This window comes from Serinus canaria, chromosome 1 (genome assembly GCF_022539315.1).
Source record: "Serinus canaria isolate serCan28SL12 chromosome 1, serCan2020, whole genome shotgun sequence".
Taxonomy (NCBI): domain Eukaryota; kingdom Metazoa; phylum Chordata; class Aves; order Passeriformes; family Fringillidae; genus Serinus; species Serinus canaria.
Window position 1 is genome coordinate 33223529 of NC_066313.1, and position 25680 is coordinate 33249208.

General features: G+C 37.8%; 2 protein-coding genes across 8 annotated transcripts in view; one reads left to right on the plus strand and one right to left on the minus strand.

Moving 5' to 3' along the window:
* The window catches only part of DLG2 (discs large MAGUK scaffold protein 2), a 486684-nt gene that overhangs the window by 439576 nt on the left and 21428 nt on the right, over positions 1 to 25680 (plus strand). For all 4 annotated transcript variants that reach the window (XM_030234136.2, XM_030234140.2, XM_030234138.2 and 1 more), the window contains 2 exons: positions 5694 to 5769; positions 20960 to 21059. In XM_030234136.2, the coding sequence (XP_030089996.1) occupies positions 5694 to 5769; positions 20960 to 21059 (176 nt within the window). The remainder of the gene's footprint in view (positions 1 to 5693; positions 5770 to 20959; positions 21060 to 25680) is intronic.
* ANKRD42 (ankyrin repeat domain 42) overlaps positions 1 to 25680 on the minus strand; it is a 268662-nt gene that overhangs the window by 127396 nt on the left and 115586 nt on the right. The window lies entirely within an intron of this gene.

Genomic DNA, 25680 nt, shown 5'->3' on the forward strand with positions numbered 1-25680 from the left:
TTTGTTCATTTGTCAGTGTGTATTTATTGTCTGACTAGAGCTGTTGTTCTCCACCACAGGACTGTGTAGCTAGTTGGGTAGAAACCAAATGCAGTGATACACAGTTGGTGTGGTATTATATCATCTTGGTGTTGGGAAGCACAGGACTTCAGCATGAGAGGCTTCAAACAACTTCACTTGTGGTTTAACCATCACCAAATAGTGATTATATAGTATTAATTAATCAATAATTCAGGTCAAATTTCTTTTGGTTCCACATCTGCCCAAAAGATTTATCCAAACTATGTTTAAGGTGACAGCACAGTTATATCAGGTAGGGTCTCCAAGGTGAGGGGACATAACCACCAGCCCTGCACCAATGTCTCAGGCAGCCTGCAGTATTGCCTGGGCACTGTGGCTACGTGTGTGAAGTGCTCCTTTATCATCAAAAAATTGCTATTTATACAAGAATGACCAACAGAATTAGATTTACACTGCATTTTTTTTTATATTTGGATAGATAGATAGATAGATGGATAGATAGATAGATAGATAGATAGATAGATAGATAGATTTAGATTAGAGTTTCCACATAATCTGTGCTTTTGATCATGAGAATTTTTATTTGCATCATTGCCCTTATTATCCACTAAAAAAAAATCAGCTTCCTATAAAAGAGCAGCAGCAAGCTGAGCAGCCCATGTCCAAGATTCCCTCCCTATGGAAACACTCACATTAGTTAAAGGGAATTTAAAAAATGCATTAAACCAATATGCATATATAAGAGTGTCTTTCATTCCTAGACAGATGCACTAATTCAATAGTAAATAGATTTTAATTTGCTGCAGCATTGATTTTACACCTCCAGTTCTTATCACTTTTTCCTTGCTGAGTCTCTGCACAGGGACAAGCTCCTACATTCCAAACCCTAAACAACAGCAACTTCCCACCTCATGAATGTCAAGCCTCAGTATTTTCTGTGGTGTGTGTACATCTGCCTGACTCGAGTCCGTGGGTCTGGAATGCAGCCTGAGATGTCACACAGATTGCCCCAGAATGGCTGAGCATAAATTCTCACCACTTTTACTGCTGCTCCCTCTGCAGCCAGCGAGGATTTGGCCTTAAAACACTGAAATAATTACACTAATCTTTCTGTTGTCCTTCAGATGTGCAGTCACAAAACTGCTCTCAGACTGGACATCATGGTAAGATACCCATTTTCAGGTAGTTTAAGTACCTCTAACTCCAAATGTTATGCAACTTGCATCTCTGCTATTAGCAGCTGTAATAAGACCAGCCTGATACTTGTGTTCTCAAATAGATAACATTCTCCCCACAAGTACATGGAGCCATGCTCTCTTTCCAAAGTGGGGGGAAAAGTACATACAACTCAATGTTTCACAAACTTTTAAGGACAAGGAACAAGAAGTTTTCCCAGCACAGAAGTCCCTGTGGGTGAAAAGCCAACTTAAATTTGTTGTTCTGCTCAGCTTGGCAGAAGGGCATGTTTATCCACTCAAATGATTTTTTATTTTAATGGTTTCCTATAAATCATCTACCTTTCTAAATACCGCTTAACATTTTAATCCTTAGATGATAAAACTTCTTAATATCAGCTAAGCTTTGTCTAAAATAATTTGTCTGTCTATACTCATAATAATCTAATTGGAAAATAATCTAATTGGAAAATTTAATATGGAATGAAATTTGTGTGTATGTGTAAGTATAAGCTTCTTCCTGGGCTCTTGTAATGTTTTACAAAGTGAAACTTCTGTGCTGAAGGAAAACTGCTGTTAGCTTTTAAACAGAATAAGGTTGTGCTACAACTTTATGAGAAATCACTTCCTAATGTCATTAGGTCTCCACTTCATAAATATTGACCAGGTGCTGAGCTGTTTTCTATAAGCAAGCCACTGCAGATGGGGAGCTGATCCAGAGCACGTTCTCTCCTTCTGAAAAATGCATGTTTGGTGCAAAAATGCCACTTCAGGAACGCTCCAAAATAATTTTGAGCATGGGAATCTCTTGGTAAGCTCAGATCTCACATCTTGCAGAGGATGGAAGCAATAAAAAGCTATCAACTGAGACCACATATTTGAATTATAAATAGTGCATGCATATTTTCACTTTTCTTTCACTTGATAGGCAGGCAAAACAAATGCAGTGCAGGTGACCTGGAAATGGTGTAGCAAGACAAGAGACATAGCAAGGTTTTGCAAGTATCCATTTTACATTGCTTTCTGGTATTTCCTAACTCTCCTCTCCACAGTACTCATGCTGGATTTGGAAACAACTTTCATCTTGCAAAACACCTCAGTGCCAAATACGTGCACATAAGGCTACTGTTACCATTTTATTTCATTCTAGAAACAAGTTTGCAATTTTCATCTGTGTTCTACCTCAGTGATGAATGCTGATATTGAAGATTAAAGCATTTCTCACTTGATATTCTACCTCACCACAGTGAAGACTGATTAGTGCTTTTAGGAGGGCACTGACAAAACTCCCAATGGTCCAGCAGTGTGTGATCACAGTTCATGTCTTGTTGAGTTACACTTGGTTTTTTCTTGTTTGCAGCACTTAGGAAGAACTGAAGGTTTCATTTTGAAAAATCCCACAAGCCCTTTTTCAACAGTCATGTGTGCCCAGAAACACAAAAGCAGACAGACATTGCAGTGTAGTGAGTGTTGCATCCCACTAATAAGTTCCTCAGAAGAGAAAGAACAGTATCCTGTTCTTCTATTTGAAGAACTCAAATCTTGAACTTACTAGCGAAGGAACACGGAAGGTTGAAGTATATTTCTAATGTACTGCTCCACTTCTCTAGCTTTACATGACAAGAAGAGAGTGAGTCCTGACTATTTCTGAAATAAAAAGGGCCAAGAGGTACTACCACCAGAAATGTTTTTAAGAGAAAGTGAGTACATAGAGTATACTCCAAGTGTCCCAGATCTCAGATATCTTGGGCAATTTCCCTGTACACAGCAGTGTTTCTGTACACAGCTATACTTGGAGAGTGGGTGGGAAAATGGAGGGGAACTCCCCATAAATTGTGCTACAGCGATACTGTCTCCACATAGAAGTCAGAGCTTTTCAGCTCCAGTCACGTTTCAATGTTGGATGTAGGTTTCTTTGAACATTTCTTGAAACTTCTTTGAGTTTCAGTGACTCCCTCAGTGGGACTGAGCCATTAAGTTGTTTTGGAAATCATAGCCATGCTTTCCTTATCCCTTAGATGTTACTCTATAGGCAAATACATAATTAGAAAGGGTCATGGCAGCAATGTGTACATCAGGCAAGGCAGAGTTGCAAGTCTGGGCCCTGCAGATCTGGGAAACAGGAGTCCTCCCCTTCACTTCATGCTTTTGCACAACTCCCCAGCATCCTGCTTTGTCCAGCAGTGGTCATAGAAAACTGGTTACTGTGTTAAGTGAAACATTTATTTCTTACAAGCAGTTTCTTCAGGGGATGGATCAAAATGTTCAAATGATGGTCAGCTGCTGTCAGATAAACCAATGTAAGGAATCTACACCCATCTGCTGTTTAGACATTCACAGTGTCAGCTGCTGCAAATAACTCTTTGGACCTAAACTCCTTTTTTCTTGGGAAAAAAAAAAAAAAAAAAGACAGTCAGGTTTATTTTTCCTTAAATATAAAAACCACAAACCTGCAAAAAAGTGGTAAAAGCATTTGAATTACTGTTCCTTTAACAAGTGCCTTTTCTAAGAGCTAGATCAACAAATCTAAAAGAACACAGATTCAAAACTTTGTGTCTTCCCCAGTTTAGTTCCCTTTTTAGCTCTGTCTATGGACAAAATGTTCCAGTAGCTCAGATGAGAAATTCTAAAACATCTTAGTTCACTGAAGTCCTGCACCCTGACCATTTCAACAAAGACTGAATCTTTAGAAAACCAAAGCTAAATTCCAGGAGTTCTCCAGAGCATGTAAAACTAAAGCTTTTCAGAAATTTAGGTTCATTCCTTCAGGAAAAAGAGAGGTAAATTCCTAACACCAGAGCAACCCACTGCCACAATGGAAATTCCAGACCAAAGACATAAAGGCAATAGAGCACCTGAGCTGAAGAACTTAAAGACTGTGTTATAAATTGGGGAAACCCATTTACTTTGTCCTTGCCTTTTTCTAACAGCTGACCCATTTTACTGACAGTTCAGGCAGCAACAGTAATGTAGTCAGCCTGAGACACAGAACATTTCAGCTTGTAATTTTACATTTCAGCTAAATTATAAGTAACCGAGAACAGTTTTATTGTGGAAGGTGTCACGCAAATTGTAATGGGAGGCAACATTGTGTGCCACCCTTAATACAGTGCCAGATGATGAAATGTTTGGAACATTCAGGAGTCATGCTGAGCATATATGAACACTGTTGTTATGTTTGCCTGAAGGACTAATGGCACTTAATGACATTATTTAAATACATCTCAGAGCAGTGCAGAACGTTTCTGCAGTTCCTCATCTGTCTGCTATGCCTCTAGAAAGCAGCGATGCTCCACGACTGCTAAAGCAATTATGACAAACTTCATAAATAAGATTCACTCTTCAGGATTAATTTCCAAATTTTTTTATGCAGTGAATAAGAAATTAAGTTAAAAAGCAGATGTTTTAGGAAGTTAGGCAGGGCTGGAATGAGTTTAAATGTTAACACAGATTAATAAGTAGAATATTGTGTTCATTTGTGCTAATTATTTCCTCAGAAGGCATCCATCCTATTTAGGCAATTACACAGCCTCGATCCTATTTAGGCAATTACACAGCCTTGAGTCTTCATTTCTTACCAGTACTACCAAGGGACTTCATCTGCTAGCTCAAGTTTGAGACTGTTCATGTGTTTTTAATAACATAGATTTAGTTTGAAAGATGCACTTGAGCTGTTTCCATGTGAATATTCCACACTCACAGAGAAATGCATTTAATCTAAATTTAAACTGTAGCTATAGTAACCAACACTCACTGTGTTTCAGGAGGGCATGTATAAGCCTACTCAGACAGAAGGAAACATGTTGTGCTAATTATCATTCTATCAAAACTCTGGAGTTTGTATTTTGGAAAATAATTATCAGAAATTATGAATTCCTATTACCCAGGCTTAGAAAGCAAGAGCTTTGCAGGCATGTATTCTAATGTCTCTTACAAGCTAGCTTTGCTGAATTCAATGGAGATCTCCTAGAGCAATCCCCAGCCGTAACAAATAGGGTTAGTGTTTCACTTTCAGGTAGATGAACAGATTTTTTACTTGAGCCAGTCAATGATAGATTCTGTAGATGATTTTGCAAAGGTGGGTAACATCACTTTTACAGTGATGTCCATATTAATCAAGGTAAGTTAGGACATGTCCTTGTTTCATTCCTCTGACCATAGAACTTTAAAAGTTGCCTGATTTTTGAACAGCTTAAATAGGAGAGAGTAAATCTGTCCCCAGCATGATTTTCCCAGACTCCCATGTCTGTGGAGAGGCAGTGCTATTCTGCTGGTGTAGGGCAGCCAAGACTCCTCAGACCCAGTCCTGCATTTGCCAGAAAACTGCTGCCTGGCCGAGGAAGTGACCTCTCCTTTTCAATGTATGAAATTCACGTTAAATGTTTCCTTTAGGTACAGTAAGCTGCCAATGGTCTTGGGAGAGCAGGGTCAAATATTTCATACAAAATGCTGCTAAAATCAACGTGTGTTTCTTTGTTTGTGTTTTCTTTTCCCCAGAGTTGAAAGAAAGGAGCGTGCACGTTTGAAGACGGTGAAATTCAACGCGAAACCCGGTGTAATTGATGCAAAAGGGGTATGTATATACTGAAACCTTTGGAAATTGCACTTTACAATTGTTTTATCCAGAGTAAAAAAAAAATTAGCAACAAAAGGAATATTTAGGTTGTTACAGCCAAAACCTGCAGTATAGTGAAATGTAGATCTGAGATTAGTATGATATAATCTTTGAAATAATTAAATATTCTTTTTATAATAATACTGAATGACAGTGCCTCCTAAGGGGAAGATACTAAGAAAACAAAGAGCATTCTGTGATAGCTGTGATTTTAGTCAAATGATGGATAGAGAAGAAAAGACTTTCAAAATGAATGCAGATGGATAGTTTAATGAAATAGGACTAGAAGTGTAAATTCCCTGGCTTCAAAAGCTGTTAAATCACAAACCAAAGGTTGTAAGTTAGGGAATTCTGGATATTAAAAATTAGGTTTTGGGTCTTCTGCTTTGACAGTTGTGACAGACATTGAACACAGGTGTGTTTCACACCAGACCCCATGGCCAAACAACACAAAACATGCAAGTTCCATTCCAGCAGCGCTGCCTGGACAGAACAGGGCTCCTGCTGCTGCCACTTCACAGACTTGCTTTATTGTGCCCAGGTCAGCAGTTCTCCTTAGCCTGATGCCTGCTATCCTGTCTGGTGCCATCTGGCTGGCAAGTATCACAGCAGGAGAAATGCCCACAGCCCTGGCTGTTGAGGTATATTTTTCTGCTGAAGTGTAGCTTGCAGTTGTAGCACTAGTGAATACTTGACATTTGCAGGGATTTAATTTTGAAACCCGTCCAGTTGGCATGTTTGGAATTTACAACTGAGGGCTTCTGTGAGCAGACTAGGAGACAGAGATTCAGCAGCCACGAGGGAAAAGTCCTGCTTGGCTGCAGAAAACAGAGCAGGGCCAAAACTGTGTGGTGAGTGAACACGACCATAGGTAGGTGCTAGCAAGGGAAATAACCAAGTGGTTCAGCAGGTCCCTTCCAGACCTGCTGTTCCTGTGATCTTCTGCCTAGTTTGAAATTATCATTCTTAATCTCTTCTTCCTTCACTTTCCTTCCATAATGGTAATACTAATAATTCCCTTGTTCTGTCTTTTCAGACAAACTAGCAGGGTAAGAAATTCCTCTTCCACTGGACACAGAGTTCCTAGCACAGGGGTTCCTAAGTCTCTTCATGCCAGCAAAATAGTATTTCACACTTGAAAATACTTCCCTGTTACTGCTCTACAGAACAATTCCTGAATTCCATGCAAATGCAAAATTATTGCTTGAATATGGACTGAAATATTGTTGAGTATTGACTGAAACAAGTTTTCCAGACTTATGAGGTACATGGAACTGTACAATACTTGCACTAGCAGATAACTCAGTAAAAAATACATAAAAATAAAATGCACTAAGAAAAGACTGATTCATCTCATACATTTCTTTAGAAGACAGAATTTCATTTTTTAGTTTGAAATGACCACTCTCTGCAACCCTATGTATTTATGTTACCACTTACTTTGAGAGATAATAAGTTTTATATTGCCAATGAAATCACTTCTTAAATGTCTATTTCCCATATATAAACAAAGCTGCAGGGGAATAATTCATTCATATAACTAATGATCCCTTTTCAAGTGATTCTGTCAAGAATTTAATTACTCTTGATTCCCCAAATTGTTTATCCATTTTTGTCATCAGTGCAACATTAATCTTCCAGCCACTCAACCTCAGTGTTTGATTCAGTGTTTAGGAAATTGTGTAATTACAAGGCAAGACCACTGTAGCCTTTTGGGACCAAACCTTCCACAAGAAATGAGATATTCAAGTACACACATATGTATGGGGATTGAAGGTGTCACTATTTCCATTTGGTCTTTCAGTGCCCAAAAAGAAGTGTTGTAAAATGTCCAAGAGTCCACACTTAACATTTTTACTTCTTTTTTTTTTTTTCAAATTTGGAAGAAATTTATCCCAGGTAAACAGGGCTGCAGAAGGCCTAGGAAAATGATTTTGTTTCAAAATCAAGTTGAACTTTCAATAGGAATGAGCTGATGTGGGTCTGTGGCTTCTTTGGCTCATACATTCATGACTGTGTGGGCAAGTGTAAATGTCTTAGTTTACTCTAAAGATGAAACTGAGAGAAATCTTTCCATGGAATATTTCGAAATTTGGCCAGGAGATGCGAACGGAAGCATTTAAAAAATAATTTTTAAAAAAACCCACAAACAAAAAAAACCCTTAACTGAATACAGAGAATCCTTGGGGATTTTGAACAGCCAAAGGTGCACCTTACTTCTATTTTACCTGAATCATCTCACTAGCCCTTCCATTGTTTAAGAGCTAATAACCCACAGCAAATTCTCTTTTCCTGAGAGAATACCAAAATTTCTTTGAGATAACCATGATTTTGAAGTAGAAACTGCCTAGTTATTCTATGGGTTTATAAAGTCTTATGCATTTTCATCTCTTTATGCCTCATTTTTAATCCTATATCTGGAGATTAGATGCAAAGAAAGTTACAGATGGGGTGTCAGTTGTAGTTGATCAGCTCCTTGTGTCTCACTAAAAAAGGTGTTTAAGAATGCTCAGCAATACAGTTGACAAACCTGTTTGTAGGAAGAGCTAAAGGATAATCTTTCCAAAGGCCCAAAGTTCCTCTTTTTCAGGCCAAACTTGTATGTTACTTCATCTATAAAATTAAATCAAAACTTCTTAAAAATGTGATTTAGAATATTTATATTACTTTAGATTTGTTTCACTGGACTCCTCCAATATATGCCTTGTGAAATTAAAGTCTACAAAATCAGGATGGACAGAGAAACAGGGAATGTGAATCAAAATTAGGGAGCTCTAGGGAAACCTTCTGATCTCAAGTTTAAATAAGGCCATGGATAGTACCTTTGCATACAATGCATAATTAAATTCCCATGCTCATTATTACAGGATATTGCATAAAAAATAAGTATGTTGAAAAAGAATTAGGTAGGTTAGTAAGTAGCAAAACTAAAGACAACTTTAAAACTTTTGTCATGTAACTCAGAATATATTAATTGTTGATTTCAGGAAGAGATATTATAAAAAGGAAAGGATCGTATTACTTCTACTTTTCCATTTAAACATCTGTTATTGGACAGTGCCAAAAAGCTACTTGGCTAACTGGATCTGTAGCTTAACCCAATAGGGCTACTTTTCTTTCATGCTCTGTTTATTCTGACCCAGAGAAATTTATTTGTTCATGCTCAGGGACATCACCGGGATCCAGGCCCCGATAACGCTTTTAAAGACATCAGATCAGTTAGAGATGGTAACATCTATGCAGTAAGGAAAAGAATACAAAACCAGTTATGAACAGTTTCATTTCATCAAGCAAAGAATATGCTTCTATTTCATTGACCAAGTTCAGCCTCTGTCTTCATTCTTATAATTGTTGTCATGAACTTCAGCATTTTTTCCAATTGTCGCTGAAGGTGGCTGGTGCATCAAATCCACCACTTCACTGCTTTGGTTCCCTACAGCCACTCTCTGCTGCAGCAAAGGACAGAGTTTCCAGGACACTGGAAATGTTAAAAAAAATTATAAATGAAGAGAAGATAACACAGTTATGATTTCCTAAGCATTTGCTTTCTCAGTCTTTGGGGCTCACTGGTCTATGGATAATCAATGGAAAATGGAGCAGCTCAAAGGTTTATGCCTGATATTTTTGCTGGAGGAAGCCAAAGAAGTTATGTAAGCACAAGCTTCATTAAAAAGTATGTTTTATGCTATGTTGAACTCAAGATCAAATCTCAAGTATCTTCTGATGCTCACCTTTGCACCAAAAGGAGCAGAGCATGTGAGTAGCTGTGAACAGGGTTATGTATCTACCAAAACAGCATCACGAGTTCTTGGTAACTCTCCCTACCACAGGCTTCAGACTGAACAAAAACAGCCTTTCCTTGTCTAATCTAAAAGCCACAGTTGTTGAGGGCTTTTCGGATTTTTTAGTGAATCAAACAGAGTGTCAAGTGACAGAAATATTGCAGGGGGAAAAGAGATTAGCTAGTAATCTGCTTTTTTCTCAACTGTTGTAATTACAACAGGTCTTTCAGGAGACAAAAATAGCAGCTTTTGCTCTTCTCCCTGTCAAATCACATACACTTCCTTGACTGTCCCTTGAAAATATTCCACAGTTGAAATCACAGCTCTTGGAAAGACTTTTAGCAGCACCTCAGTTTTACTAATATTTATGGGTGTTGCCTATTTCCAGAGATGTCTTGAAATATCAGCAAAAATGTAGATAGAACTTAACTTTGTACAGAGAACTGGGTTTTTTATACCACATGTCTTTTCATTTCACACCTTATCTGGCCAGTGACTCCAGAATATTTTCTTATGTACAAATGCTCTATTTCATTTCCCAATGAAATGAAAGTGGTATCTCCCACAATTTCCATTTTTAATGTGTGTGTCAGAGTGTGGGGAGATATTCAGCCTGTGTTTACTGGGAAGCATTCCCAGATGGGTACCTGCCCTGGGGAGGATGTTCAGCAGGGTGCTGAGCAGGATAAGGTGCATGCCAAGAAAAGGGACTGCCCTATTCTTTCAAAACCCCTTCCAGCTCTGCTGCTCATCAGCAGTGCAGGTCCTGGGCTGTGACCCACACCACACCACTCCATCACCACCCATTAGGGTCTTTTTCTATCGACTTAGCTTGTCATCCACAGTTCTTTTCAGATTCCAGTCAGATCAGCTACATCACACTCAGCCACCTCTTCAGTTGCCTCTGAATGAGTTTATTGCAACAGTCAGAAGTTTGATAGCATTTAATAATATTTCTTATGTGCAGATTCTGTTTACAGATCCCACAGATACCTGAAATGTAAAGTCATCTTCTTGTTTTATTGTCACTTTAGCAACATTGCACTAAGGCAGGAAAGGAGAAAGTGAAACCTGACTGAGATAGCAAATTTGGTATTGTGGTGTAAACAAAACCCTCTGCATATTTAATGTACCTCTGCTCCAAGTGTCAAAATCCAGTGACCAACAGAACTTGATACAGAGACACCTTTTGACAGTTTAAAGTATTTAAGGGGGGCAGGGGAGAAAGCCAAACAAATAAACCCACACATTTCAAAACCATTTATGCTCTAAAAAAAATCATCATATTTTCAGCCCTAGTCATCCATTCAGAGCAAAACTGGTCTTTGGGAACCTCAGGTGGTCACCTCTGCCCTGAGGGTTTCTTCAGTAACTTCCTCCTATATTCCAGATCTGTTTAATCTCTGCTTAAAGACCTGCCACAACAGATAGTTCATATTCTTCCCAAACAGCCCACTTCAGTGCCTCACTCTCCTCATTCTTAGAAAGGGCTGGACTGCTACAGTTTAACCCTGTTTTTATTTCTTCTTCTATGAGTGTCTATGGAAATTGGATTATTTGTCTTTGTCACAAAGCAGAAGCTGCAGTCACACCTGCCCTGCTCTCACATACAGCATCCGTGCTAGTGGTTTACAGGGTCAGATCTGGGTGTATTAATGCAGAGAAAAAGGCAATTATCTCAATTTAATCCCTGACTGAAAAAAAGCATAACAGTATATTAGGCTGTCTGTACCCTCTCTCTGCACAATGAAGACTTTTTTCTAACATCAGTTCTTTACTAGGCTTCAGTTTTCTAAGTATAAAGATTCACCTTTAGGGAGAAGCAGTTCTGTAGTCCATAATCTGAAAGTTTTCCACATATGCAGTGGATTTTGGCCCACTTTTTCTTTGCACTTCTTTTCTAAAGATATTAGACACAATTAACATTTCCTAAAGTGATTGGTATTGGGACAAACATAAAAGTAGAGGAAAAACCACAATCTGAGTACCTTCAAAAAGCTGCTGATCTGGAGAGCTCATTATCACTCAGTCTGTTGTGTACAAGGTCATCATTCCTGAGAGGCAAAGGGCATTCCTCATTCCAGGCTACAGCTTCCTCACAAGGGGAAGCAGAGGGCAGGCACTGATCTCTTCTCTCTGTTGTGACCAGTGACAGAACTTAAGTGAATGGTCTGAAGTTGAGTCGGGAATGTTTAAGTTGGATATTGGGGAAAGGTCTTTGACCCAGAATGGGCTGGGCACTGGAACAGCTCCCCAGGGAAGTGCTCACAGCCCCAAGCCTGACAGAGTTCAAGAAGTGTTTGGACAATGCTCTCAGGCCCATGGTGTGACTCTTGGGGATGGTTCTGTGCAGGGCCAGGAGCTGGACTCTATGATCCTTGTGGGTCCCTTCCAACTCGGGATATTTTATGATTCCATGTTTTTTTCTCTGTTGGATTTAAATTCTGTCAAAAGCTTTAAAATCTCCAAAATGGTTAAACATTGGGTGTCATGGAAGAATCAGATCTCAGCATTGTTCTTGTTTGTGGAACAGCTTGTTTCTGGGAGGAGATGACTTCTTCTCACATAGGAGTGTGCTGGTTTTAACACCAGCAGGAAATTAAGCTCCAAATAAGCCATTCCACTGGATGACTGCCAGTAAAGGGTAGCCAGCTTTTCCTGCTGAATCCACACAACCCAGGGATCATGTGTGTGGTATGGAACAACGACTTGGTCACACACTCACAGTGTCCACCTCCCTCTCTGTAGCCAGGACAAGGAGGAAAATCTGAATCTCATTTGTCCAACTGCCCTTGCTCTTTCATGAGTTTTCACATCCTCCACAGCTCTGTCTTCACACTTCATGATGGAGCTCTTGCCAGGCAGTGGATGCTGGTTGCACTTTTGCACTTTTGCCTGCAATACTGGGCTGCCCTGACCATTCCCCTAGAGCTAAACACTTTTTGCTCAGAGTTTCTCCAAGGTGCATTAGAAATAGTGCTGCCATCAGCATCTGCTTCACTCATGTGCTGGAGTAATCAAATGAAATCCAAATGATAAAACAGCACATAGCCAGAAATATTTAACTGTAGGGATTCTTGTTGTGCCAGGTTATCTTGAGGCACCCCCCAAAGACATGCAGTAATTTAAAAATAATGTATGTTGGGTCCAGGTACAGTCAAAAATAAAGGAAAACAAGTGAGTCTTCAGTTTTATGTCATTGTAGCAGTGTTGGCTCTGGCAGGGAACTGGTATGCCTTAAAGAATCTTGGTTTTAAGAAGGTGAATCAGTTCTAGAAATTGTGAAGAAATGACTGTCAAGTCAAATCTGAGGCTTTTACCCAGCTGAAGTGAAGAAATACATTTCTGTAGCTTTCTTTGAAAAATCCAGTAGAGTATTTGAAAAAATTTCTTTCCAATTGTAAGAAAATATTAAAGTTAAAAATTTTTGTGTCTGTTTTCTGTATTTCAGTTTGTTGAGAAGTTCAAATTCTAAATACCAGCCAGCAACTTGTAAGCAAAGTGGATTAGAGTAGAAAATTTGAGAAATAAAGGACTTGTCATTGAATTTATCAAGATGATTAAAAATAGTTCTGCCTATTGGGATCTTGTCACTCAAAGAAAATACTAAAAGGGTCATTTTTTTAGTTAATGAGCAATATAAGCACACATATTTTATAGATTTTACCGTTTTTTCTGTAATTTTTCTGTAATTCTGATAACTGTGTGGAGTTTTATTTATAGGATAATATTGTTTCTTAGGTGGTCATAATATTAGGGACTATAGTAGCTGTACTTCCTAACCCACAAGAAGTTTGTGCCATCCCTGCTTAGGTAAGAGAAATTTTTAGGAAAGTCGCTGACAAAAAGATATGTAGTGCAATGCTTAAATCAGTCACAGATTAAATACAACACAGTGAAAATTTGCTAGCACAGGTAAAATACCAAAGTTTACAGCTGAGAGTTAATTGTTTTTCTCCTAAGCCGTTCCAGCAGAAATTTGTGCTGAGCTGAACTTCATGCATGGTCTATTTTTATAACTTACTGTCTAATATACGGAATAAATAGTAGGAAGTTTTATGTATGTCTAGATAATGCCATAGTTACTTGGGTTTTCTTCTGAAAAATTGGTTGAAAAGAAAAATTTGTAGTATTGGCAGTAGACATTGTGAAAGAATTAGAAAGTGAACAACATTTTCTTCTAGTAAGATATCACACAAAGATCCAGAAGTGTGGAGTTTAGCATCAACACTCATCCGGAAGAGACATGCTCTTTATTTCACATCTTCATTTCTGACTCAAAATTAAAAGCAACTCAGTGATTGCCTCAGTGACTCAGAGACCCTGTTTGGAAGGTTATAGGGACACAGGAACTGCCACAGTTCATCTAACCATCCAACTTGATATCCTGCTTGTGAGACTGGTCCTGTGAGATGCATTACTGCAAGATGTGGGAGCTTCACCTCCTAAACAACCTCAAACCAGTCTCTTAGAAACTGACTTTGGGTTTGTTTGCCCATGCCTTTATTTATTATAAATTTAACTGCAAGGCCTAAATAAATCAATGTATTCAATTAAAACCAAGATCCTGGTATGATTTGTTTGCTGAGCCAGACCCTTGCCATAACTCAGCCTGCTCTACCAGTCATTCTTGCTTTAACTCAAAAGGGAAGTTCAGAAGATTATCTTGTCCAACTCTCTTTCCATAAGCACAGTTTGAAGGCATGGAGGTATTGTAAATCTTTCTCCACTACTCCATAAGAAAGTAAGAGTAATAAAGGTGTTAATGAAACTTATTTTGTGCAATGGTCCATTTAATGCAGTAGTTTGCACTTGCACAAGTGATTGCATGAATGTTTTCACAAAAAAAAAAATCATTATAAATGAGCAAGTCGGTGGTTTTTTAATAACACAGAAAACCAACAACTTCTGCAGATTTATTTATTATTGAAATTTAGTCTAAAGGCTGCATACAGACCAAAATCCTCAATTTCATTTTAAAACCTAAAGAAGCACCAGCAATCAACTGGGATTCAATGTTCTAAAAAAGATTCAAGAAAATACCTTATGATGACTTAGAAACAACGTTCAAGTGGATAAAGGTCCTACAGTGCGCTGTAGGAAAACCTGTGGGTCTGGGTGATCAGACAGTCCCAAATCTTTGCCAGGTGCACACTGTGCTACCTTTGATCCCTGGGGCTCTTCTGACATCGTTGTTGCACCAAGAGTGCTGGGTCAGGTTTACACACACAAAGGGTTATCAGCGGGATCGCAGCTGATCACATACATCAGCTCTAACTGGGAAAGTTCCCTGTCAGGAAAAAATATTGACCAGCATAGAGGAACATTTAGGACAAAATCAAAAACACTTTCTGATTCCAGTTGGAGACTTGAGGAAGGAAAGGAAGACCTTCACACTTCCCATTTGGCTGCAGTGAGCTTGGCTAGGTCAAAGCCCACGCTGGACCACAGCACAACTCTGAGATGCTGTGTTTGTGAGCATCTCCTCACAGAAACACAGATGTTAGAGCTGGGAGAGGATTGTTGTTTAGCTCTTTTCCCTTCACCACCCCCTTCTCTCCAAGCACTGCAGTGTTATTCCCCACAGTACTTAAGATTAGCAGATTTGTTTTAAATGTGAAAAAATTATCTAAGCTTTTCCACTTCCCTTGGGGTGGATTATTCTACATCCAAATTGATTTCACTGTCAAGGAGCTTTGCCCTTTCTTATTTTCATGCTATCAATTCCAGTGCTGCTGTTTGAACAATTCCTTCCCACTTGTATCATGGTGTACAACCTGCAGATAAGTGTAAATTACTTTGGCTGTCACTTAAGCAAGATTTTATGTTGGTGTTTCATCTTGCTAACATTGATATCACCACGCAAATTAGCATAGAAAAATGCTCCCTTCATATCTTGCACCAAGTTAAATACAGGTTTGCAAAATTGGAAATACTGATTTTACATGTTTTCTTCAAAGTCTATTAGTATTTCTTCTCCCCCGGTAGTTTATATTGGCTATAACTGTTGTTTTTCAGGAATTAAAATTGAGTTGCTGGCAGACAGCAAGCAATAATTCAGTCTTACAATTTTTTACTTATGAATACTAAGCCACCCTACCCTGGTTTGGAGAAGCTAGACAGCATGGAGTTTTTAATCAGGCTTTTACTTTTTCATTTTGGATTGCCAACACCCAACTCTCCCTACAACTTCATGGGCAAACTAAGCAAGCAGACTTATTTTCATCTAAGCTTCTTCTCACCCAGTTGGTTCTCACTCATCAAAACAGATCATGGTACAAAAATTCAATAAGGAATGACTGTAGACCAGGCTTGAAGCATCTAAGAAAACTAAAGGCTGAACTTAACAGAGTAGGGATGTCCTTCCCCTAAAGGACATCTCATAAAAAGTCATAGAGAAGTTGGCTAGTGCTGTTTGCAGGGTGTAACTGTGTGTGCAGACTGAGAATGGAAGATTGACATCTCAGAGAATATACTCTGTGATCCCTGGACAGCCAGGCCTACAGTTGCCACTGACAGCTTCTCAGCTTATCTTGTGCATCTCTGCAGGGACACCAAGAGGTGCTTTCTGTGTGTGTGAGCCCAGGCCATGGCCAAGTTTGGGGTTACATCAGGAAAGCAAGAATGGTTCAATTCTAGAGCATTGGCAATCCTCTAGACTTGGTCAGGTCATTTAACCTGAGATTTCAAATTCATGGCTCAGGATAGCCCGGAGAAAAAGCCCATTATAAAACCAGTGAGGTGATAAATATGCTTCCAAGGAGAAATAACACTGAGTATATGTTACAGTCCAAAAATTTTCCTTCTGGTGTCAGTGCAAATTTTTGGTATGATGGGAGAGATTTAGAATACATACTATAGATATCTATAAAATTAAAGATTTAAATATAGGGATTTAACAGTGTTTGAGTGCCCAATCTGTTATTAAAGTCAGTGTTCAAATGAGTAAATGAATCTCCGTTATATAAAAAGTGTCAGTTAAATATAGAGAAAAGTATTGCAGGGACATAATGTTGATAATAAATTTTGTATATTTTTGTAGAAGGGTTAGTACATGAGGGATTTTCATTTAGTTTAGGCTAAAATCAGGTGTTGAATAAGAAGAATAAGAAAATCACATTGCAGATAAGAAGCAGTAAAATTCATTTCTCATATATACTGCTAGACCAATCTGAGAACAAAACTGACATACATTATCACAGAATATAAAAACTAGGTTAAAGCATAGCTCAAACCTGCCTAAAATTAGATGGTATGTGAAATCCATCTACACCCTGTAAAAAAGAATTTCACAGCCAGTGCCCTGGAACAGCTTTCTCTCAGGTGGTCCCTGTGCACTGGTTCCCCACTCATGACTGAGGATTAGCATTTGTTGAATGAAATGCCAAAAGAAATCAGTCCTGAAGAAGTTGGGAGTTTATTGGGGCTTTGAGAAAATAGATTTGTTAGACCACTATAAAAATTTTTTTCCCCAGCATATTTAGGATCTTCTGCAAAGCCTAAAGAGGACAACCTGTGTCAAGATCAAATCTGCACTAAATAGTAGGGGTTGAGTCAGCTACACTATGAAAAAAAATGTGGGAAGAAGCTCAAAGTAAACAACAATATAGTTGCCTATTACAGTATGGTAAAACTATCAAATTACTGAGTTTTGTGATGTTTACCACTATGATGAAAAATTTTAAATTGGATTGTTTATTTAATGTTACATTAAATTTCCTTTAAAAAACACTTCCCTCTTAGCTGATGAGTAACATATTCATGGCTGCTGAGCCTAGGGAAAAACATTTAGAATACAAAACTGATGTTGACACAAGTACCCAAGTGGGTTCTTGAGAAGCAGAAACACACAGCGGTTTAATGTCTGTCACAACCAGGGAAGGTTGGAATGTGTAACCCAGGCTTACATAACCAGGGATATCTGGGGATACATGGTCAAGCAACAGTGCACCATGCACATCACAATTATTTTTCTTGGCTTCTTCAAAACACAGTCTATGCTTAAGTAGTATCAAACAAGGATTCAGGGCATGAGGGAACTCTTTCCTCCACTTTTTTTTTCTGAGAAAATACTCTTTTCCATTGCAGATCAAGTGCTGTGAATGATGTCACTGTTCTGTTGTCAAACAACTTGAAAATTTCATTTGCCTTTTAGTCTTAGGCACTTGTCTGTTTAAAGTGCCTCCTACTGTGGTTGCCTAGGTTAGTGGTGATCTGTGTGATGGCAGGGACATATACAAGTAATCTCTTGAACAGGTTTTTCACTGCAACTGAAATGCCTGAGTTATTTGCCATTACAGGTTTTTACATTATTATGGCACAAAACCTGCAACTTACAAGGAATCCATTTTCAGTCAGTTTTTCACTGACTTTCAGAAACTCTGCCCGCATAAATGCTGTTAAATCAGGCTAAGCTTGTTATCACAATTGCAATTCCAGTTGCATGAAACTTTTGTATCAGGTGGAGAGATGGAGGCAAAGACCTCAGTCTTATTTATCCTACATCTATTTCACAGCTTCCCAGAAGCATATGTAGCCTATGGCTCCAGAGTATTTGACAGGCTCAAAAGTTTCTATTGTATTGAAATAAAATTTCTCAAATATACATCTGAGTTTTGGAGTTTAACCTAGCCACAGATCCTCATACACGTAATCCTTTCTTAAAAAAGAAACACACACAGTGTTGGTTTCTACTCTTCCACCAAGGGAGCAAAATCTGGAATTAACATGGTGTGTACCATAGAAAATATGGTTTTATTCTGGGTGAGTCTCCCTCTTCTTTGCCAAGCCCCTTCTCTCTATTCATTAGAGATATAAATCATGATATCTGTAAGAAGCCTTTTTGGGGTTGTCAGCAGAATTTCATATCCTTAAGGTGGAGACCATCAGCCTGACTTTAATACCATTTATATTGCATACAAAAAGGCTCTTGTCTTTGATTCCTTGTGAAGAAACATGTACTTAATTCAAGAAAACAAACACTTGTTAAGCTCATTCAGTTAATGCCAAGGACTAATTATTTCTATCAGTTTGCAGAGTCAGACCCACTTTAATGTTTTATAATGTTTTACAGTCTCTTTGTTATTTAAAATATAAACCCTCTGATTACACCATGCTAGTGTATATGGTCATTAACATGAATATACACATTGATTAATCTATAGAAATATTATCACATGCATAGACATATTTGGTTTTGGATATTAATATAACTCAATCAGCCTTATTTTAGGAAGAAAGCTTTTTACTGGTGTAAATACAGTGATCGTCACACACAATAGTCATCTGCTGTGAACTGCCAGATTTTGATCATCCAAACTGAAGTGGAACAATGTAATTTAAAAAGCAACCCAGTACTTGAAAAGCAAAAGGAGAAAAAGTTTTTTTAACAGTATAAAATATCTGTCTAATTTGGTGTATACTGTTAGATCATGCATAAGTGGGAAAATAATATATGCTTTTCTGGTGAAAATGTACTTTCTGAAGTTTTTGCTCTAGACTGTTGGAGAAAAAATTGAAACAATATATAAGTGTTATTTCTCATATATTTTCTGTGAAACACAACATATTTATTTATTATTTTGATAACATTCTCTTGAATTCCAAAGTGCTGTAATGAAGTGATTGTAATTTTAAAACCCCCTTGCTTTTTGAGGTGTTATTGTTTGTATATATATTTTTTCCTTTTTAAAGTGTGTAGTGCCAATTGCATTACTATGTCAAATTCAGATAAATCATGATAAACAACATTTTCACAAACAGAAATGTTAACATGCTACATTCCTTTCTTTGGAAAAGTAAAAGAAATTATCACAGAAAACACATTTTAATTTAATTATGTCCATTAGGTCATTAAAGTGATGTAATGAGCATATCAGTCCTCCTTTCATCCATAGATTACTTTAATCCTTCATGTGCTTATTTTTTTTTCCCTCTGGCTTTCTTTCATACTTGCTTTGTTTTGAATTTGCATGCTGTCTGGATTATTTGTGCATGACCTCCACTTTAATTTCACGTTGAATGTTTACATACTCTGAGATTTTCATGGATCATTTATTCTACATGTGCATTTTTTTCTTTGTTTTCAGTTACTAAACTTTAAATATGCTTGAAATGTAAAAGTGGTATGAAACTTTCGTGACATGAGTATGCAACTATTTCAACAGATTTTCAGTATCCATCTTTCAGAAACACATATTTTAACCACATTTTATTTCATGATTTCAAAATGTAAGTAATTGTATTCTAAGATTCAAAATATATTCCATTGCAGAACTGGAGCCAAATAATGGTTATATTCAATTTGAGTAATGACAAGCACATGAGATTGGTCCTTTAAATTATTTAAGGTCTCGGCTTTCTTGGAGGTCATCACTTGGAAAGTCCTGTGTATATGTTCAGTATAAGAGACATTAGAGGTCATTGTCTGACTGACAGCACAGATCACTTCAGACACACAGTCTGTAGCTCTGTGTGCCCTCAAGAGCACCAGCTTCTTTCAATTGACTCTATAGGGACCCTATTTCCTTATTTACTATCTGAAATAAGTGTCCCAAGTAGGCATATCCTGTTTTTACACAGGATAGTCCTGTAAGTCCTTGCAACTGTTTATGAAGTCAAAGGTTTTATCATGTGAGAAATACCAATTTCTTCTGTACTAGTTTCTGATTTGAAGAATTACAGCAAAATATGTTGATCGACATGCAATGAAATCCTGCTTATCAACAGAATTCCATTTCTAAATCTCTTAGAACTAAAAGTATATCCAGAGAAACCTAATGCACAAATATACATCTATAAAATAAAATAAGAGTTGAGGGTCTTTTCATTATGCCCGAAAGAAGCATTAAAACACAAGTAAGAAGTTGTCAATAAAGAGGCCAAATAAGACATTATGAAATCAACAGCACCTACCAGTAAAGAAATTTTAATATTAATTAACACAGGGCTGAATTCACACACTATAAGCAAATCAAAGGCTTCTGCTTTCCACATTACAGCCTATTCTTTTCAGACAGCTAATTAATTCTGTGCACAGTCTGCTGTGATTAAAGATGGATGCCTTGATCTCAAAGCATGCTGAACCATCTGTAGCCCTTCATCCAAACAAGCCAAACACTACAGTTTCCAAGTAAGGAGCTGCACATTGTGACTTCATACCTCTGGAGTCAAATTGATCCAGTCTTCAGGAGCTTTGCTTCAAATTTCAGACCTAACCACACCTCTGATTCTTTGCAGCCACTTATTTTGTGCTGATTTGAGTCACTACAGTTCTCTCCACTTTTACAAACTAGTTGTTTTGTCAGCATGAGTGTGACAACAATTAGACGTCCCTGTTTTTGCCCCATGCCTTTTCTCCTTCACAGTCATTCAATGACAAGCGTAAAAAGAACTTCATCTTTTCACGAAAATTCCCATTCTACAAGAGCAAGGAGCAGAGTGAGCAGGAAACAAGTGATCCAGAACGTAAGTAACCTCTCGGAGACGATGTCACATGCAGCAGCACTACAAATGGGTGACACGCATGATGCCAGTATCCCACACATCTAGGCAAATATCTGTCATAGGCAGGCAGGAGAGGTATTACTACTGTGACCAATGTATGACTGCAGTTTGGATCCAGCTTCTCCTTCCATCTCTGGAAATACTATTTTCAGAAGAATAAAGCAGTGACCTTAACTTTTGGAAGCAGAAATACGGCTCCTCAAAGTTGTTGTGACACCTGTCAGAAATCCAAAATTGTCTCTCAGAAATATTCCCAGATCTGAATTGGCTCAAAATAAGGCAAACATGATTTCTTTCACATACTAAACTAATTATTTTTTAAAATATCTATTCTAATCTTTTTTTTGCCTTTGACTTTCACCAAGTTGATTTCCATGGGCAGCTTCACTGGAAGTTTAACAATTAAGGGAAGCAACCATGTTAACAGCTTAAAGAACTAAACTGGTTCTTGGAACCTGTACCACCACAAGCATTTATTGCTTGCTTAAATTATATGGGGAACCAGCATTATTAAAAATATTTGCTAGTTCCAAGCCTAAATGTTCACTTTTTTTTCATTAATAATTCTATCCTAAATTTATCCAGTGAGGATAGTTTCTGGAACTTTATTTATCTGGTTGTTCCTTCTTCCTCACAGCTCCAAAAGGCACATTTCACAGTCACTGCCACTTTCTTTGGCTGAATTTCCATAGAATGTGGGTCTAAATTCATTTCAGAAAGAAAAGGCAGGGATCCAGATTGCTCAATCAACATGGTCAGTCATGGTAGTATCCATTTCAACTCCACTGACTTCTTCCTTCCTCTTCTGCGGCTGTTCTTCCTTTCTCATTGCTCTCTCTGGGGACTTCCGTGCAGGACATCCCCGGATTAGGTGACGACGGTTATGGAACAAAGACTCTGAGTAAGTTCCCAGGAATGGTCACTGTAAACCCTTTTTTGTTTTGTTTTGTTTTGGCTTCTGTTTCTTCTCTGAGGACCCTCCACTCCTAGCATGCACAAGATAGAGTTTTATTTGTTACCCAGCTGTGAATGCATTACAAATGTTTCAATCGTTCTGTTCTGCATGAAAATATTAAATAACATACAGTGTATCAAGCAGACACTTTCACTTCTTTTGTAATAACACCTTTTGTTTCTGACAGTATATTATTGTTCCCATCATGGCAGTTCTGTAGAGTAGCATACCTAGAACGTGTTTTGCTGCCTAAGACTGTTCTTTTCAGCAACAACCCCTCCCTCTCCATCTAAAGGGAAAATTAAACATTTTAACATGATCACATCCTGAGGAGATCAATAGAAAATTAGTTCATGCTATTGCTTCTGCATTTTCAGCTTTTTGCATGGGAGTGTTTGTTACTTTGCTGCTTTTTTAGATTAGTATTTGTTATTACTGGAAGAAGTCATTTGCAGGCTAGAGAAGATCATGCATTTTCCAAAGATAATTTTGGACCAGTTTTCACCATCAGCAACCTATTCTCTGTCACACAACCTTAATCAATTTTTTTTCTGATGCAGCAATCCTGTCTCAAGACTTGGCATTGCAGAGTGTATAATGTGTCACATAATTGCTCAGAAACAATTTTTCTTCCTCAAAATGTGAACCAGAAAAACTGTATAGAATGAAATATTTGCTGCTGACGTCTACTTCTATAGCTATATTAAATTCTGTATCCAGAGCTAAATAATGGAAACAAAATGCCACTTGCATGCATTTGGCTACTTGTTCCTCAGTTGTTTTTCCTTTTCTTAAGCACCAAATAATTGGAGCAAAATGTGTGTTAATGCTGCATCGCCTGCTGATTTGTGTGTGCTTTTTAATTGCAGGAATGCACATCCATGCACACAGTTTTGGAGATTATTCTGTTTCTGACTGAATTGTTGAAGGAACATTTTAATGGTTTAACTTAATGCCATGCAGTGGCTCACAATTTAAAGATGAAAGCTTTATCTCTTGTACCAGGAAGAACAAGACTGGTTTTGTCAGTGATAGACAGCAAATGTCACTGCCACCTGAATTTTAACAATTCTGTGATCATTTAAGTGTCATAGCAGCTCATTAGCAACAAATGCAGATCCTTCCCTGCTAGAGAAAAGTAAAATACTTCAGATCTGATAACCTTCCTGAATATGTGCCCTTACAAAGAGAATCGTCCATAACATCCAACCATTTGAAAGTTACCTGAATTCTGCAAATTGATATGGAACAAAGTAGCCCTGAGGTGCTGTATAGGCTGTAATGCCTGTAGTAATATTGCACCTAGTTTTAAATTACTGGTAAACCTCTAGACATTCCCACCAATCCAAATTTTGTTAGTTTTCAACTCAGGCATGCTTTGTAATGACAGTTCTTACTATAAAGGATATTTGTTATTTTAAAATAAAGTTGTTCAGGGTCCTGTATAGCACATCATTTTGAGATACTCCTTGTTAACTTGCTACACAATGTCTGAAAGACATTGTGCTGTTTTCTTCAAAATATGAGTTGAATTTTTAAAAGCTTCTTCCTGAGCCCAAGATCAAGGTTTCCCATTGCTGTTTTTATCAGATATCATCCCTTCTCATTTTTGCTGCTCCAGTAGCCCCATCATTCCCAAGCTATGAACCCTAAGCCAGTAAATTGGTACATGGACAAAAGGCAGCAGCCTACAGAGATCTTTGGCACTGTTCCTGTCTTTCTCATTAACCCAGGGTGCTCCCAGATGTACAGCCATTATGTCATTAGCTTCTAAATGTCTGGACCAGCTGAAAAGTTTCAACTGCCAAATGATTTTTCAGGTACAAAGTAATCAGCATTTCTACCAGAAAAAACACAGTTTAATGTGGTCCTGCAGAGCTCCTGGAGAGCATATAGCGTGATCTTACTGCCCATAACTAGTCTTCTGACTACAGTTTTGGAATTATTTTCAATAATATAGTAATAGAAACAGTATACCTGACTTGAAAAACCACAAGATTGACCCATCATGTTAGTTCTTACATTCCTGTCCACCCATCCAGACTGGTCTGCTAAAGGTTTTCAAACTCCAGCTCAAATGCTGAGGCTAGACAATTTCTGGAAAAAGACTTCTTCCTTTTGTTTTTTCCTTAGTTTTTTCATTGGTTTTGTCTTCTTTATTTTTTCCCCCTTTTGGACAGGATAGATTAGATACAGTTACAATATTTCATACCAAAATAACTGTCATGTTAATCACAATCCTTTGGGATAGTGCACAGTGATTTACGACAGACACAGGCTAGAAGTTTAGCAGAAATAGTTTCAATGCATTAATGATGCACATCACTGACAGTGCAGAATATGAGAAGACACTTGGATTTCAATAAATTGCTCAAGACATCAAGTGAGATCCAAGTTGATCATAATATACATTGAAATGAAGTTATCAGAGATGTCATTTACTGTCTGTCACAAAAAGACGTGGTTTTGCCATGGCACATATCAGTAGCTAATACATACAGTGTCTTTCTGAAATGCCACAAGAGAGAAGGCTTTCATTTTGTCTCTGCAAAATATCTAAAAATATTTTCAGGTGATGTCACTGCACAGCTTTTATTTCTGCTCTGCATAACTACCTTTGCATGACTGTGGCAGTTCTTTTAAGTTTCTGCAGCTCTGTGGTGCTTGGTTATGTTCTTTAATTTGCTGTACTGTTCTTGCAGAACATGTTTCTTCTAATGCCAGCGATAGTGAAAGTAGCTACAGTAAGTTACTGCTTTCATTAGAGTCCTTTTATTTTGCATTGCTTGTTTTGTTTCTTTTTTTTTGTTTCTCTCCTTGCTACTCTTTTGTTAATGTTAAAAAGATCACTGGAGCAAATGGCTTGGAATTCAAATTTATGACTATGTCTTGAGTACAAAGCTATAAAAGAAAACTGGCAAACTTTATAAGAGAAGGGAGAAAGGTTGTTACTTATGATGTATTAGGGACATAAAACTAAACCTGGCTTTGGGTAGCCTATGCAAGTCAGGATTATTTCATTTAGCGACAAAAGTTTATTTCAGTGGGGGTGGGGGGAAGTTTCTTGATGATCTTTTAAAAGTTACTGCACAGCCATAGTCAAATCTGTAAGAGGCATCCTTTCTACAAGGTCACAATTTTTCCTTGCATTTCTGCATGCCTGTATGGATGGTTAAGAAACAGTAGCAGAATTTTTATTGAGCCCTTAGTTTTGACAGTACAGATTTCCTAATGCATACTGCAGTCTTAAAAAAAGGTAAGACAGACCTTCACTGCTTAGGCACTTCCACTGAATGTCTGATACTGATACCATGTTGGTGGGGGTCCCCACCCTGCAATCTGATTTGCTGGGATTTACTGACTCCATATGATCATATAACCAAGAGGCAGATTGTATATTCTGGGTAACTCTTATTAATGCCCATAAATTTAATAAATATCAGTGGTTTTTTTGGATGTTCTGAAAAACAGAAAAACAACAAGGCATTAAATAAATTGCTAGAAATGTAATAAAAGATAACTAAAATGACAGAGTGCTTCCTAGATCACCCAGTTGTTTCATTTATTCAAGCCATTTGCTTAACAAATCAAGTTTTCCACCAGTCACTCAGCACTTGTGCTAAGCAC